At 42.4% G+C, this 13,667-nt stretch overlaps 1 protein-coding gene across 5 annotated transcripts; it reads left to right on the top strand.

Moving 5' to 3' along the window:
* The first annotated feature begins 2,285 nt into the window (after nucleotides 1–2,285).
* On the top strand, nucleotides 2,286–7,067 carry LOC123091230 (uncharacterized). Of its 5 annotated transcripts, XR_006442971.1 has the most exons (8): nucleotides 2,293–3,163; nucleotides 4,192–4,355; nucleotides 5,324–5,416; nucleotides 5,585–5,900; nucleotides 5,968–6,116; nucleotides 6,202–6,383; nucleotides 6,464–6,589; nucleotides 6,660–7,067. XR_006442971.1 is itself a non-coding variant. In XM_044512678.1 (7 exons), the coding sequence occupies exons 2-7, from the start codon at nucleotides 4,329–4,331 to the stop codon at nucleotides 6,834–6,836; spliced, it is 888 nt and encodes a 295-aa protein (XP_044368613.1). In that variant the 5' UTR covers nucleotides 2,286–3,163; nucleotides 4,254–4,328; the 3' UTR covers nucleotides 6,837–7,067. The 5 variants fall into 5 exon arrangements, 4 of the variants coding, with proteins under 4 accessions (XP_044368613.1, XP_044368611.1, XP_044368610.1 ...); XM_044512678.1 differs by lacking the exon at nucleotides 6,202–6,383 and having other exon boundaries at nucleotides 2,286–3,163; nucleotides 4,254–4,355; XM_044512676.1 differs by lacking the exon at nucleotides 6,202–6,383 and having other exon boundaries at nucleotides 2,287–3,163; nucleotides 4,202–4,355.
* The last annotated feature ends 6,600 nt before the right edge of the window (nucleotides 7,068–13,667 follow it).

The following is a 13,667-nucleotide window of genomic DNA, read 5'->3' as shown; positions in this document are numbered from 1 at the left end:
GCTAACTACACGCATGCATACTCATCCTATGAATATACGTACGCAACCCTACCTCTAAACATCTATGAGAGACTGAGTGAGCAGATCTTAAGATTGACGAATTCATCATAGACACCTTGTAGTTGACAGACAAACCATACCACTAAAAGAATAACGTTGAAAAATCTGAAATAAATCTAGAAAACAAGCGAGCACCATTTGATTCTTCATGTACATCAGCAACATAACTCCTTGTCAGGACAATTGGTGCATATAAAACACAACACATGCCCTGAATATCGCACTGGTCGTGCAAGATTATACTCCTGCAGATATAAACGTGCACACACCAGTGCTACGATCGTGTAGCTGGTGCAGCTGGATAGTATCCGGGACATGCGTACGTACGTCTGCCTTCGGCAATGTCGAGAACGGACAGCGGATCCATGCACGATCTATCCCACATTTACACATGTCACATGTACAGAACTAACGAGACGTCCGCAGTACAAAATGATTCAGTCGGGACAAGTACGCAAGTGCAATTCTCGCTTAATTAACTTCCATTTGATGTCGGGGACACAAAAGGCAGTACGTACGGTATGATTTTGAATAAGTACCGTAAAAAATAAAAATTGTAGATCTATTTTTCTTGAAAATACAAAGGTCAACATGGGTGCGCGCGCATCCATGTGAATAGTAAATACATAAAAAATACTAGAAAAATAAAAAAAATCTGAAATTTCGTGGTATGAAACTTAGTCGATCATTCTACTCACATGTGAAGTTTCATAATGTATTAACACCCATGATATTTTTAGTGAAGAAAATACAAGTGCGACCATACTATTCATTAATCAGTGTTTTTTAATATAGCTTTGATTTTGACATTTTTGCCCAGATTATCACGGATGTGATTTCTTTGTGAAACTTCATATACAAGTATACCGGTTGACTATGTGTATTACAAAAATAAATTCAGATTTCTTTGAAATTTTTTTAGCATTTTCCAAATTTACTATTCATAAAGGGTGCACGCGCATCCATGTTCACCAAATCCGCGTCCTATTTTTCTCTCCTTAATTTTGTTGGCCCTCCACACGGTTAGTGAAACTGCCCATTTGGGTCGTTGTGGGGGACGAGGCTTACCTGCTCCACACGCCTGCTCCCATCTATGCTCCCGTCCATCGAACGACTCTTCTATTCCCTAGGTCCACCTCTTTTTTCTCTCAATTAAAAAAGATGACAACAAAAAAAATCAGGGGAATACAACAAGGCACAATCAGGAGGCCTAAGTGCCCCTGTTCATCGCCCTGAACCTCCACGACGAGGGCACCAGGACTCAAGTTCGACGCTCTCATCGCCGGTTCGCCGCCAGCCGATTAGGACACACACACACACACCGAGGCCACGACTCACGAGCAAGATGCAACTTAAAGAAAGCTAGCAGACGATGGTGGCAACGAGGAGAAGCGTGCACATAGAGCCGCACTAAAGCGACAGGAGCAGTGACTTCCCATCGGCAGGCGTGGCCAAGTAGACGTGCGGGTACGTGCCACTGACAGAGCATTTGAATCCATGCACATTCGTCGTCGGCGTGCTCTCGGATCACGCCGGGGCTGGAAGCACACACAAGCTCGACGGGAGCCCACCTCTCTACATGTGCGTATCCACGATGCGGCGTCGCCAGAGAGGACAAAGGACCAGCCCTCATCGTCTAGGGGAAAAGTACGGAGATATTTTTTTTCTATCGAAAGAAAAGAGATGGTGACAAAAAGACGAGGGGCCGTTCGATAGAGGCGGGAGCATGGATGGGAGCAGGCGCGCAGAGCAGGTAAGCCTCGTCCTGCTGGGGAAGGGTCCATTTTAAACCTTGAATTTGTAGAGGTTAGGCGGAATGGACCCTCAAGTCAAAATCCCGGTCAATTGCACCCTAAACTATGCAATCCCGGTCTAAATCAAACCCTGACATCATTTGAACCGGGATTCGTGTGGTGGGCCGGCCCGCTAAATTATTTTTCCCTTCAATAACAATTTTTTTAATAATAAAGAGAATTGGGTTTCTGTAGTACGTCGTCGAGCGTGATTTTGCAAAAAAAAACCTTCGATTTACATGAAATTAACCCGCAGTCCTTGTTTTAGTGAAATAATAAAGAGAATTGGGTTTCTGTAGTACGTCGTCGAGCGTGATTTTGCAAAAAAAAAACCTTCGGTTTACATGAAATTAACCCGCAGTCCTTGTTTTAGTGAGTCTGTATATAACATTACATTTTGCAGAAAACCCCCTTTATTCATTTGATTTGCAACCGCTAGCCTCGTAGTCTTATCCATTTCTCTGGCGATGGCTATGGCGACGGCGACGGCGACGGCGCCCGCGCCCGCGAGCTCCTCGAGCCGCCCCGCTGCCCGCAAGCCGCGCCGCCGCGGTTGCCTGCGCCGCCGCACGCTTCCCGCTACCCACCGCCGGATCCCGCCTCCCGCCGTCCGCGTCGCGTCCGCAACTGCGTGCCGTCGCTGCCTGTGCTCTGCCTCGCCGCCTCCTCGACTCCTTGAGCCGGAGCTCGCTTCCGCCGGTGGCCAGCAGCAGCACCACCAGCAGGTCCCGCGTCGTCCCGCGACCCTTCTTCCTCAGCACTGCCCGAGCTCGCGCCCGACCGAGGCCAGCCAACCCCGCCACTAGAGGCCACCGTCGCCACCGCAGATGAGCGCCGCCCCACTCCTTTCTCACCTCTCCCTCCGGTTCCCCCTGCTCATCTCCCTCCCTGGTTTCTTCTCTACAGGAGCGCCATGGCCGCTGATCCCATGCCCGAGGCCTCCTCATCGCCGTCGTCGTCTGCTTCGTCTCCCGCCGCTGCGTGCCTGGACTCCACCTCTCGCACCTCCGCCCGTGCCCAACCTCTGCTCGCCTCCTCGCCCTTGCTGTCGTTGCTCTGTTCGTCGAGAACGAGCGAGCGGGATGCCCGTTCCGCCTCCGTGTCCTTGTCAAACTCCTGCTCCCGTGTCCTTCTCAAACAAAGAAACTGTACGGACCCGGATTTGTAGTTCGATGCTATATATTGAATTGTTCTCCGCCGGAATCCAGAACCAGGCCAGCGCCACCAGCGAGCAGTGCACCTTGAATTGTTCTCTGCCGGAATCGTGAATCAGGCCAGCGCCACCAGCGAGCATTGCACCGTCACTTGGGGTATGATACAGATAATTCTTCCCTTGCTTCTCCTGTTTCCTGTCGTATAATGTTGCAATTCAACTGCTACTATGTGATCTTGCAATTGTCGTAGTTATATTTCCTGCCGTATAATGTTGCCGTATTAATAGCTGCTCAATCTGTTTTTGATCATGCTGTCAATATTGGTGTGTTTATGTGCCCTTGCTAGAAGTCTTAGCAAAAGTGACAAAGTGATTGACTGATTATGAGCAGACTAATATCGACTGTACATGTATCAATACAAAAAAAAACAGAAATTGAGAGCAGGGTTATGGAGAGAGTTCTAGAGATTTAGGAGCTCCTCGCTCCACACCTACATTCAGAAACAACAGTTTTGATGAATGTGTCCTTCTACTTGTGTTGGACCTTTAGATGCTACATTCAGATATTTAACAACTGCAGATTCAATGAGCAATCAAGCAAATGACGTTTCTCTTGTGAAAGATGTGAAATACTTGACCAGCTTGTTCCTTTGTTCCTTTGATCAAGTTTCTTATCTGGGTTTCATTGATTGAACTATTGGAGAAATTTGTATGCTATTTGCTGATGCCTGTGTTACTATGTTACTACCTCTGATCCCCAATTTGAGCAAAACTTCAATGCTTATTTTGGCCTGATTTGTATGCTATTTGCTGATGCCTGACTATGATTTTTGGTTGTCGCTCTATTACAGTGTAGTAATATATAATTTAGTCGGTTCGTGTTGCTGTGTTACTACCTCTGATCCCTAATTTGAGCAAAACTGCAATGCTTATTTGGGCCTGAGTTGTATGCTATTTGCTGATGCCTGACTATGATTTTTGGTTGTTGCTCTATTACAGTGTAGTAATATATAATTTGGTCTGTTTGTGTTGTTGTGTTACTACCTCTGATCCCTAATTTGAGCAAAACTGCAATGCTTATTTGGGACTGAGCTGATGCATTTTTGAACTTACTATCCTGCACTGTTTTATGACAACAATTTGATTGTGCTTTGGATGATTTTTTGCTTGATAATGATTGGTAAGGATTTGCCAGTCGTAACACCATGCTCAGCATCATGTCGCCTTTGTGTGCGCCGGAGGAACAGGCACCGAGTTCGCCTTTGAGTACGCCGGACGAACCGGCACCAAGTTCGCCGGAATTCTTGGTCCAGAGAAGCACTATGAGTCCAACGGTGGCTACAACAGAGGTATGTGATGCTTCTACCTCCCTCAAAAACAACCCTGTTGTTGCCACTTCCCTCAAGCTTTTGTGTGTTCAGAAATTGCTGAACTTGTGGTGTACACTAGAGATCATGGGCTGAGACAATACAGTAGAAATCATGTCGAGGCTGGAAAGTTTGCTGAACTTGTGGTGCCTGTCCCTCAAGCTTTTGTGTGTTCAGAAATTGCTGAACCTGTGGTGTACAGTAGAGATCATGGGCTGAGACAATACAATAGAAATCATGTCGAGGCTGGAAAGTTCGCTGAACTTGTGGTTCCTGTGTTCCTTCTTACAGTAGTTGTTTTATGGTGCTTGTGAGGCGTCGACGACAATCCTCAGTTTCTTCAGTCATGTCATTTGTTTCAGTGGTAGTTGCCAGCTTAGTTTTGGGCAATAGTTGCACACTATTGATCTCACTCAGTGGTATTTTATTCCTGGGTGTCGTTCTTGACTCTTTTCTTCTCCATTCATTTTCTTTTAAGTCATCTTTCTTCAGCCTTTAGTGAAAAAGTTTCATCTCAGTCTTCAATATTATACTTTTCAGTGATTAAGTCATCTTACTATTCAACCACCCTTGAGTCCTGTTTATTCAGTCCTCTTTGAAAATATAAGATGCGTCTTTGGATAATGATTGCTCAAGGTAAAGTAAATATCTGCTGAAGCTAGAGTAAATGATTCTACTCGAGATCGAGAACCACCATGAGCAGACCACCCTAGGCTGATCAAAGTGCCAAACTCGCCACAAACCAGTCTTTGTGATCTTCCCCTTCCTTATGTTAAAGACGGTAGATACAGTAGGCACCTAAAATATCATCTTTACAATGTTTTTTTTTTGAAAAATCAAACTCTCCTGAAGCCTTGTTGAATAGAACATCTCTGCCATTCAAATGCATGATTCAATCCTTGAGAGTGCATGTATTAAAAGTTTATTAACTTATGTTTGTGCACTTGCAGATCCCAAAGACTGATAGAACTCAGGTGGAGGCCAAGGAGATTCGGCTCTCGAACATGCCACCAGTAACACTTGATGATAGCAACATGCACATTGTAAGTTTCCCCATTCAAATTGCATATTTTGATATATGTTGCTGCTGTGAACATTTGTTGTTGTTAAATAGAGCAAGTCAATTTAGTTCAGCAATCAACAACTGCATATACCTTTGTATATACCCTAGGTGGGTTTTCTAAAGCAGTTTTTTTATGTTGTAACTGCAGAAAACAAATGACATCACTGAAATGAACATTCGAGAGGATTTCGATAACCGACCTTCAAAAAAAGCAAAAATTTCTGAATCAGGTGTTTTGGAGACATCACCAATGTCACCAACTATGTCAGCATCTAATCAAGTTTCTGAATGTTTTGAATCGATTGTGCCTGAATCAGATAATCAGATAGATCATGAACCATTGCAATCACCTCCATCACCGTCTAGCTCGACATTAACTCCTGTTTTAATATTACATGATGTCAAGGGACCAGATCCAAATAAAGGGATCAAAGTTGATGAGACATATGATTATCTCCCACAAGGTATTTATTTATTTATTATGTATACTTTCGTATTTTATATATTCTAAAAATATTTTATTTTATGCAGACTATACATTGACCGATCATGATCTATGTGCTCATATAGCAATAGAATCATCTTTGAGAAAACAGTTGCTCGTTCAGATAGATGGAAGTTGTGTCTTGCAAAATCAATTGATGTGCCTGCTAAATGAAAAGGAGTGGGTAAATGATGATGTAAGTACCCTTACTCAAACAGGAAAAAGATTCTAATCACTTATATCTATTAGTAATAATGTATTTTTAACTTTCAAAATTATAGGTGATCAATGCATATATATGTTGTATGAAGGACCAAATACATGTCCAGAATGATAATAAATTAAAGTATATTTTGAGAGTCCATTTGTTACCTCACTATTTAAACGAGATGGCAAACTTGGAATACAAAAAGATAGTGCCTTCATGACAGAGACCGTCATTGAATATATGCAACATGACATGGTAATATCCATATTCACAATTTACATGTTCTAGGTTTCATACATTTTCATTAATTATTTTCCTAATTATCTTTATTATAGATTAAACTTCCAATAAATGCCAACAACACACATTGGTATCTAGCTGTCGTGAATACAAAAAAACATGAGGTTCAAGTACTGGACTCATTGTGCTGGAACTCTGACCGTGATGATCTCGCTCATACGGTTAGTTACAACACCATTTTTAATATACTTCGCTAATCTGTGTCATTTCTAACCACTGTTTTATTTTTAGCTACGAGGAGTACAATTTCATTTGGACCTTCTTAAGAGTCAAAACTTGGTAAAAGACAATTGGAAAGACATTGATCTCACCGAATGGAAGATCACGGAACAATTACAAAAGGCAATTCAAAAAGACAGTTATTCATGTGGTTTGTTTGAGGAGGTCGCTGGAGGGAGTCGCGGTTGAGCTCGCGAGAGCGCATCTTGGGAGGTTGGTTCGGGGTAATTGTGGCCTTTTCGTCTGTGGCCTTTTTGTCTGTACGTCCTACCAAAGAGAAGATGACAGTAACACCATCTCAAAATAGACTTTTAGACAACAATGACTGCGCGCTACATATGGTATGTTTATTTTTAGAGATATGGTAGAGAGTCTCTAATGAATATATTAAAATTTCATAATCATGATGGTCATCTTGCAGTATGTGGATGTTAAAACTTATAAAAAATATATTATAAAAAAACATCGTAATTGGTATCTCTACTACAAAAATCCAGTGCAGACCTAAACTACATGTTCCCGAAAGATTATAAGGAGGGGTGATGGGCTTTTCAAATATAAAATTCATGATCCGGAAATATTTTGGATCACTACTGCACTTCTATTTCAACAACAGAATTTGTTTCAACTTTCCATGAGTCCGTTCACCAACAGTACCGAGACCATGCAACTTGGAACTTCAAGTAAGAGCATATTCATGTTTTACTTATTATTATATTCTTTGAGAAAGCTATGGGAGTTACAAACTAAAAATATGAATTGTTCAAAAATTGTTCGAACAATGTTGTTCTGTTATAGTTGTAGTTGTTTGAGTGGTATAACTTTCAACCGTTTAAGCATATATTTATTTATTTTGCATGGCACTTTTGCTATAAATTAGAATATATATATATATAATATTCCAAAAAAATGGTCATCACCATAAAAAGAATTCCAATTTAAAAATTATTCTTGAATTTTTTAAATACATCCAAAAAGGAAATACTCTGTGTAACTTTATTCCCGACGTTTCCAAAATTTAGATAAAGTTATATTTAATATTTCGCCCGGTGCAACTTACGGGCATTTGTACTAGTAATTCCAAAAGGCGCACACCCTCGGGAGCTCGTAACTTTCACTGAACCGTTTTTCTTTTCTGAAATAACTTTCGTTGGGCCGGTTCCTGGTACTCGCGCGAAAATACACTTCAAAAAAAGTTCGGAGGATCGTGCACACACTGGGACCTCGTAACTTTCGCTGGGCCGGTTCCTGGTACTCGCGCCAAATATAACCACCTCACCTACTGTGCGCTAATAATCAGTTGCAAGGAGAACTTTATAAGTACAGATGTAGTCGCGTAATACTGTAGCGATTTTTAAAATTTTTTTAGAACATTTTGGAAAAAGCTCATGAATTACAGAAAAGTTCATTTGTTTTGAAAAAATAATCTATTTTGAAAAACAAACCACCAGGGCATTTTGAAAAACAGTATGTATCGAACTGCTTTTGAACATTTGCAAATATTCTGGACTGAAGATTTTGTAATATCCATTGAAAATTTTCTTAATATACAATGAATATTTTAAATTATACACAATGAACATTTTTAAATATATGATGACCATTTTTAAATACACATTAAATATTTGGGTAATATACCACTGAACAAAATTCAAAAACATAGCGAACAATTTGTATTCATTGAGCAATTTCTAATATACAATGAACATTTTATAATGCATGATGAATTTTTTTGTAATATAAATAGGAAAATGATCCGATGGAAATAGAAAAAAGAAATCATAAAAAAGGAAAAAGAAAAGAATATAAATATAAATAAAAAAATAAAAAGGAAAAGAAAGCAGAACCACTAGAGAAAAATCAAAAAGAAAAAACAAATAACGAACGAAAAATCGAAGCAACAAGGCGCAGCACGCGCTGTCGTGAACTGGGCCGGCCCATCCACGGGCGCTGCGAGCGTTTCCTCCGCAATCCCGGTCCACGTCAGCAATCCCTGTTTGGGAAATGATCTGAAGGTCCGATTTAGACCGGGATTGCAGAGTTCAGGGTTCAATCGACCGGGATTTTGACTTGGGGGTTCATTCCGCCGGACCTCTACAAGTTTAAGGTTTAAAATGGACTTTTTCCCTTCCCATCGGCAGGCGTGGCCAAGTAGACGTGCGGGTACGTGCCACTGACAGAGCACTTGAATCCATGCACATTCGTCGTCGGCGTGCTCTCGGATCACGCCGGGGCTGGAAGCACACACAAGCTCGACGGGAGCCCACCTCTCTACATGTGCGTATCCACGATGCGACGTCGCCAGAGAGGACAAAGGACCAGCCCTCATCGTCTAGGGGAAAAGTACGAAGATATTTTTTTTTCTATCGAAAGAAAAGAGATGGTGACAAAAAGACGAGGGGCCGTTCGATAGAGGCGGGAGCATGGATGGGAGCAAGCGCGCGGAGCAGGTAAGCCTCGTCCCGCTGGGGGAGGGTCCCTCGATGGGCCCGCTGGTTTAGATGCTGCCATTGCTTGGGTGGTGCCATTGCTAGCGCGGCATGTGTTGTTACCATTCGGCGTGATTGCACTGCAGTTAGAAGAGGGTATAAAATCTAAGAAAACAGAACACCAAATCAAATTTGTCAAATTTTCGATTGCCATATTTGAAAACCGAATTATGTCCAATTTTCATCCTCCATAAATCAAATTAACTGTACTAATCAAAATTAGGGACACAAAGAGTTTTAGGGTACCATCCAATTCTCCTTATCATTCATATGAACTAAAATTTTCAAAAGTAATATGATTTTAAAATTTTATAGTTAAATGAGCTAAAAAAGATTGGCGAATAAGATTAGGGGCGTGCTACGCGTCCGCAGGCTGATCTTTTTAAAAGATCAGTCGGGCCGCGAGCCGTCAGATCTGCCGCATCGACCGGCCGAGCGCGCCTCCACTATTTCAACACAGATCTTATGGCAGAATTATTTCCGCAACACATGTACTGTTGTAGAATATTTTTGCAACAACTATTTTGTTGCAAACATTTTTGCAATTGAGATTTTGTTGCTCTTTTTTTTTTCAACTGAGGTCCTATTGTAGAAAATTTTCTCAAGAGATATTTTTTGTTGTAAAAGCTAAACCCGTCGTAGACCATTGTAACACCGCATATGTTTCAGAAGCATAACCCCTGTTGAGTGAAGGATGGTATATAGGCCCTTACTTGACACGTGGTATCCAGGGAAGTTGGCCGACGCGGACGCTGCGATCTGTCGGTTGACGGTAAGCGTATCCCATAGGATTATCAATTTATACACTCCTAAACGAAATAATCCCAGCAGACGCCAGGCTGGTTTTGCTGATATCCAGTGGCAATGTCCACCAGGTCTGGGAAAAGAGTCCGCATTTATCTGTCAGCAGCAAATCGATGGTGGCTGGACAGTACGTCCTTTTGATCGAAGATGTAGCTAGCATTGGTAGCTACCGCTCGCGATGGTACACTACCGCTTGTGTTGTTGTGCGGGCATCTGCATGCGTAGGCTGACCAGTGACCAGGGTGGGCACCATGGTCCCGGAGGTTTTGGTCCGAAAGCGCGGCTGGGCGGGTTGTTCTTGCGCGTTTCAAGGGACAAAATCTTAAGGCCGCGGAGAGAGTATGGGCGGCGCGCCATCCAGCTAACACTACGTAGTGGAAGTGGATCCTCTAATATGAAAGAGAAAAGTCACCTAAGCTACAGTGTAAGCTAGTGTAAAACAGAAAAAAAAAGTCATGGATACTGTAGCGAACACTGTATTATCTACTTAAATAGGTATTATACACAGTTACTGTTGATATAAATAAATTTAAAATTAATTTTATTGCACCATAATTTTGTTTGTATGTAATTTTGTAAATGTATAAAGTAGATTTGTAATTTGCAAATTAATTCAAGTCATTTTAGCCTTAAACATATGGAAATAAAGGAGAGAAGTTAGATAATTGTAGCTTATGTGACTTTCCTCCTTCATGTTAGAGGATCCAGTTCCTACCGTAGTGTTGCATGTAGCATTTCGGAGTTTAAAAAGTGAGAAATGGTCATATACATGGATGATTTTTGTATGTGCACAAGATAGTTTCTCACATTTGCAAAAAGAACTAAAAGAATTGCATGCAACATACGGTAAAGGGAAATTACGAGCTCTACATGCAACAAGAGGTACAAGGGTAAGGGCATCTCTAGCAGACCCGTATATCGCCGGCCCGTAAAACTCGTTTACAATTCACGGAAAAACGATTTTGCAGACTGTCGCTGGCACCGGTCGAGCAGACCCGTATAGCGGAACTGTAAAACGGAATATTCGCGGACGAATATTCCGTTTTACAGTTCCGCTATGCGGTGTCTGCTCTGTCGGCGCCCGTGGCGGCCCGCATATCAGATGCGGGTTTATCTGAATTTGACACATATGCACATATTTAGAATTATTAATTTGTAACATAAGAAAAATTTCAATATTACAATACAATAATCATCCAAATTATAATAATTATTCAAATCACCGAAGCAAACTAAATAATTAAATACAAAACTTGTCCTAAATACAAATCACACATGAATTAAATGAAAAAAATGGAATGTGTTACTGCCCAGCCCTTTGCCAATGGTGCTCAATGAGATCCTCCTGAAGCTGAAAGTGAGTGTTTGCATTTTCAATCTCTTTGTAGGTCTGAAGAAAAGCTCTAATGCGGTTAGGGTCTCTAGCTGGTTTGACACGGCTGCCCACATTATCGTAGAAGAACTCCAAGTTCATGCCTCTCTCATCTTCGATAATCATATCGTGAAGAATAACACAACATGTTATGATGTTTTTCAAGGGTCGCTTGTCACAAAAACAAGCAGGACCACGAACAATAGCAAACCTAGATTGCAAAACTCTGAATGCTCTTTCAATATCTTTTCGGGCTGCCTCTTGTACCCTTGCAAATTCACATTGTTTCCTAGTTTGGGGGTCTCTGATGCTCTTGACAAATGTGCACCAAGGAGGGTATATACCATCTGCAAGATAGTACCCCTTTGTGTATTCATGCCCATTGATAGAGTAGTTGCAAGCAGGAGCATCACCACTAGCAAGCCTAGCAAACAAATGAGCCTATTGCAACACATTGATATCATTGAGAGTACCCGACATACCACAAAAGCAATGCCAAATCCACAAATCCTTGAATGCTACGGCCTCCAGCACAATTGTTGCATCATGAGACTTACCACAGTACATTCCCTGTCATGCCTTTGGGCAATTTTTTCAAGTCCAATGCATACAATCTATGCTTCCTAGCATGCCAGGCCAACCTCTTATACAATTACATGCCATCAATTTTTTTGTGTCTTCCTCGTTGGGTGCCCGGAGATATTCAGGATCAAAGACATGGATGATCACTTTGGCAAACCTACACACTGACTCAATTGTAGTATCTTCGCCAATGCGAAGGTACTCATCGGCATAGTCCGTCGGAATGTTGTATGCAATTACCCGGATAGCTGCCGAGATTTTTTATATGCACTAAATCCCTTCAAGCCCGCAACATTTCTTCTTTGAGTAAAATACCGACAATTGGCCTTGCAAGCTTGAACAATTTTCACACAGAGGGATCGGCGCATTCGGTACCTTCTCCGGAAGAGGTGCGGTGGATATGTTGGATTCTTCGTGGAGTAGTCCTGCATCAACATCTCGTTCTCGAGATGGCAATTTCAAGGAATGCAAAGACGTTCGATGGTCGATCCTCGCCGCCTATTTCAGTTCTTTCTTCGTGCTCCTTGACGGCAAGGGCCATCACCAACATCTGCTGGTGGTATTTGATAAGCAGCGTCTCAACATCCGATTCGTCTGAATCGGATGAATCATCGAGCAAAAACTTCTCACACAGTCTCAACATCACAAACACGCACGTCGCGTTAACCAACTATGCATACCGCTTGGCACAAGCACAAGTACAAACTCACCGGCTGCTCGGGGGCGGTGGCTCTCTGGTGGTGGATCCGGAGGCAGCGAGGGCGACTAGGGGCGGCTCAGGGGCGGTGTATCCCGGGCGGCGACGACGACTAGGGGTGGCTCAGATCGGCGGATCCTGGGAGCCGGTGCAACGGCTCGGTGGAAGAGGGTAGGGGCACCCTCGCGGCGCGATTCCGCCTGCAGATTTGGCCGGAATCGGCGGCAGCGGAAGGGCGGAACCAATGGCGGGCGGCGGCGGAAGGGGGTGGGGAAAGGGCGCGGGCTGAAATATCCCTCCCGACAACCGCTTTCCTGGGATACGGGGCACCGTAGGGGCGAGGCGGAAACCTATGTTTTCGCGGGTTGAGGATGGGATTTTGCCGCGCCCCTCAAAAAAAGTTTGCGGGTCGGACGCGTTTGCGGAGTCTGGTCGGACAGCATTTTCCGCGCCGGCCCATATTTTGATGGTTATTTTGCGGGTCACGGATTTATACGGGTCCGCTAGAGATGCTCTAAGTAGTTGCAGATTGTAGTTTTCCCGTTTCTCCTCTATGCTCTACTCTATTGCTAAGTGATAAATTAAGAGCTCTTAACGTTTGGTTCATGGGTATATATACACCCTATAAAAAAATTAATTAAAGGAAAAGGCAAAAATATCTGAAAATATTTTTGAAATAAACTTGACCTTCCATTGTACTAGTAAAAAAATCACAAAAAGAAAAACCCACTGTTGACTTTATTTATAAAAAAAACTTCTCGGCCACAATAGTGCGAATAGTGACCTATAATAGCAATAAATTTAGTTTCTTTTTTCCCTGAATCTATGAGTTAGAAATAAAAAAGAAAAAAGATATAAAGATATCCGTTTCAGGGTAAAATACACCCTTTACTTTAATTATTTTAAATTACTTTTAGTGCTGAATTGGGATTCACTAAGACAAAAATAAAGCATTGGTTCAAACTCTTCTTTGAATTAAGGTGCTAGCTGTGTTCGTGTATCCACAGTCCCAAAGCAAGCTCCGCGAGATAAAAGTCTCATGCACGGTTTTGCATGAGACAAACAAGCAGGCCGAG

This window comes from Triticum aestivum, chromosome 4B, assembly GCF_018294505.1.
Source record: "Triticum aestivum cultivar Chinese Spring chromosome 4B, IWGSC CS RefSeq v2.1, whole genome shotgun sequence".
Lineage (NCBI taxonomy): Eukaryota > Viridiplantae > Streptophyta > Magnoliopsida > Poales > Poaceae > Triticum > Triticum aestivum.
This window is presented reverse-complemented; position numbering and strand designations above follow the sequence as displayed.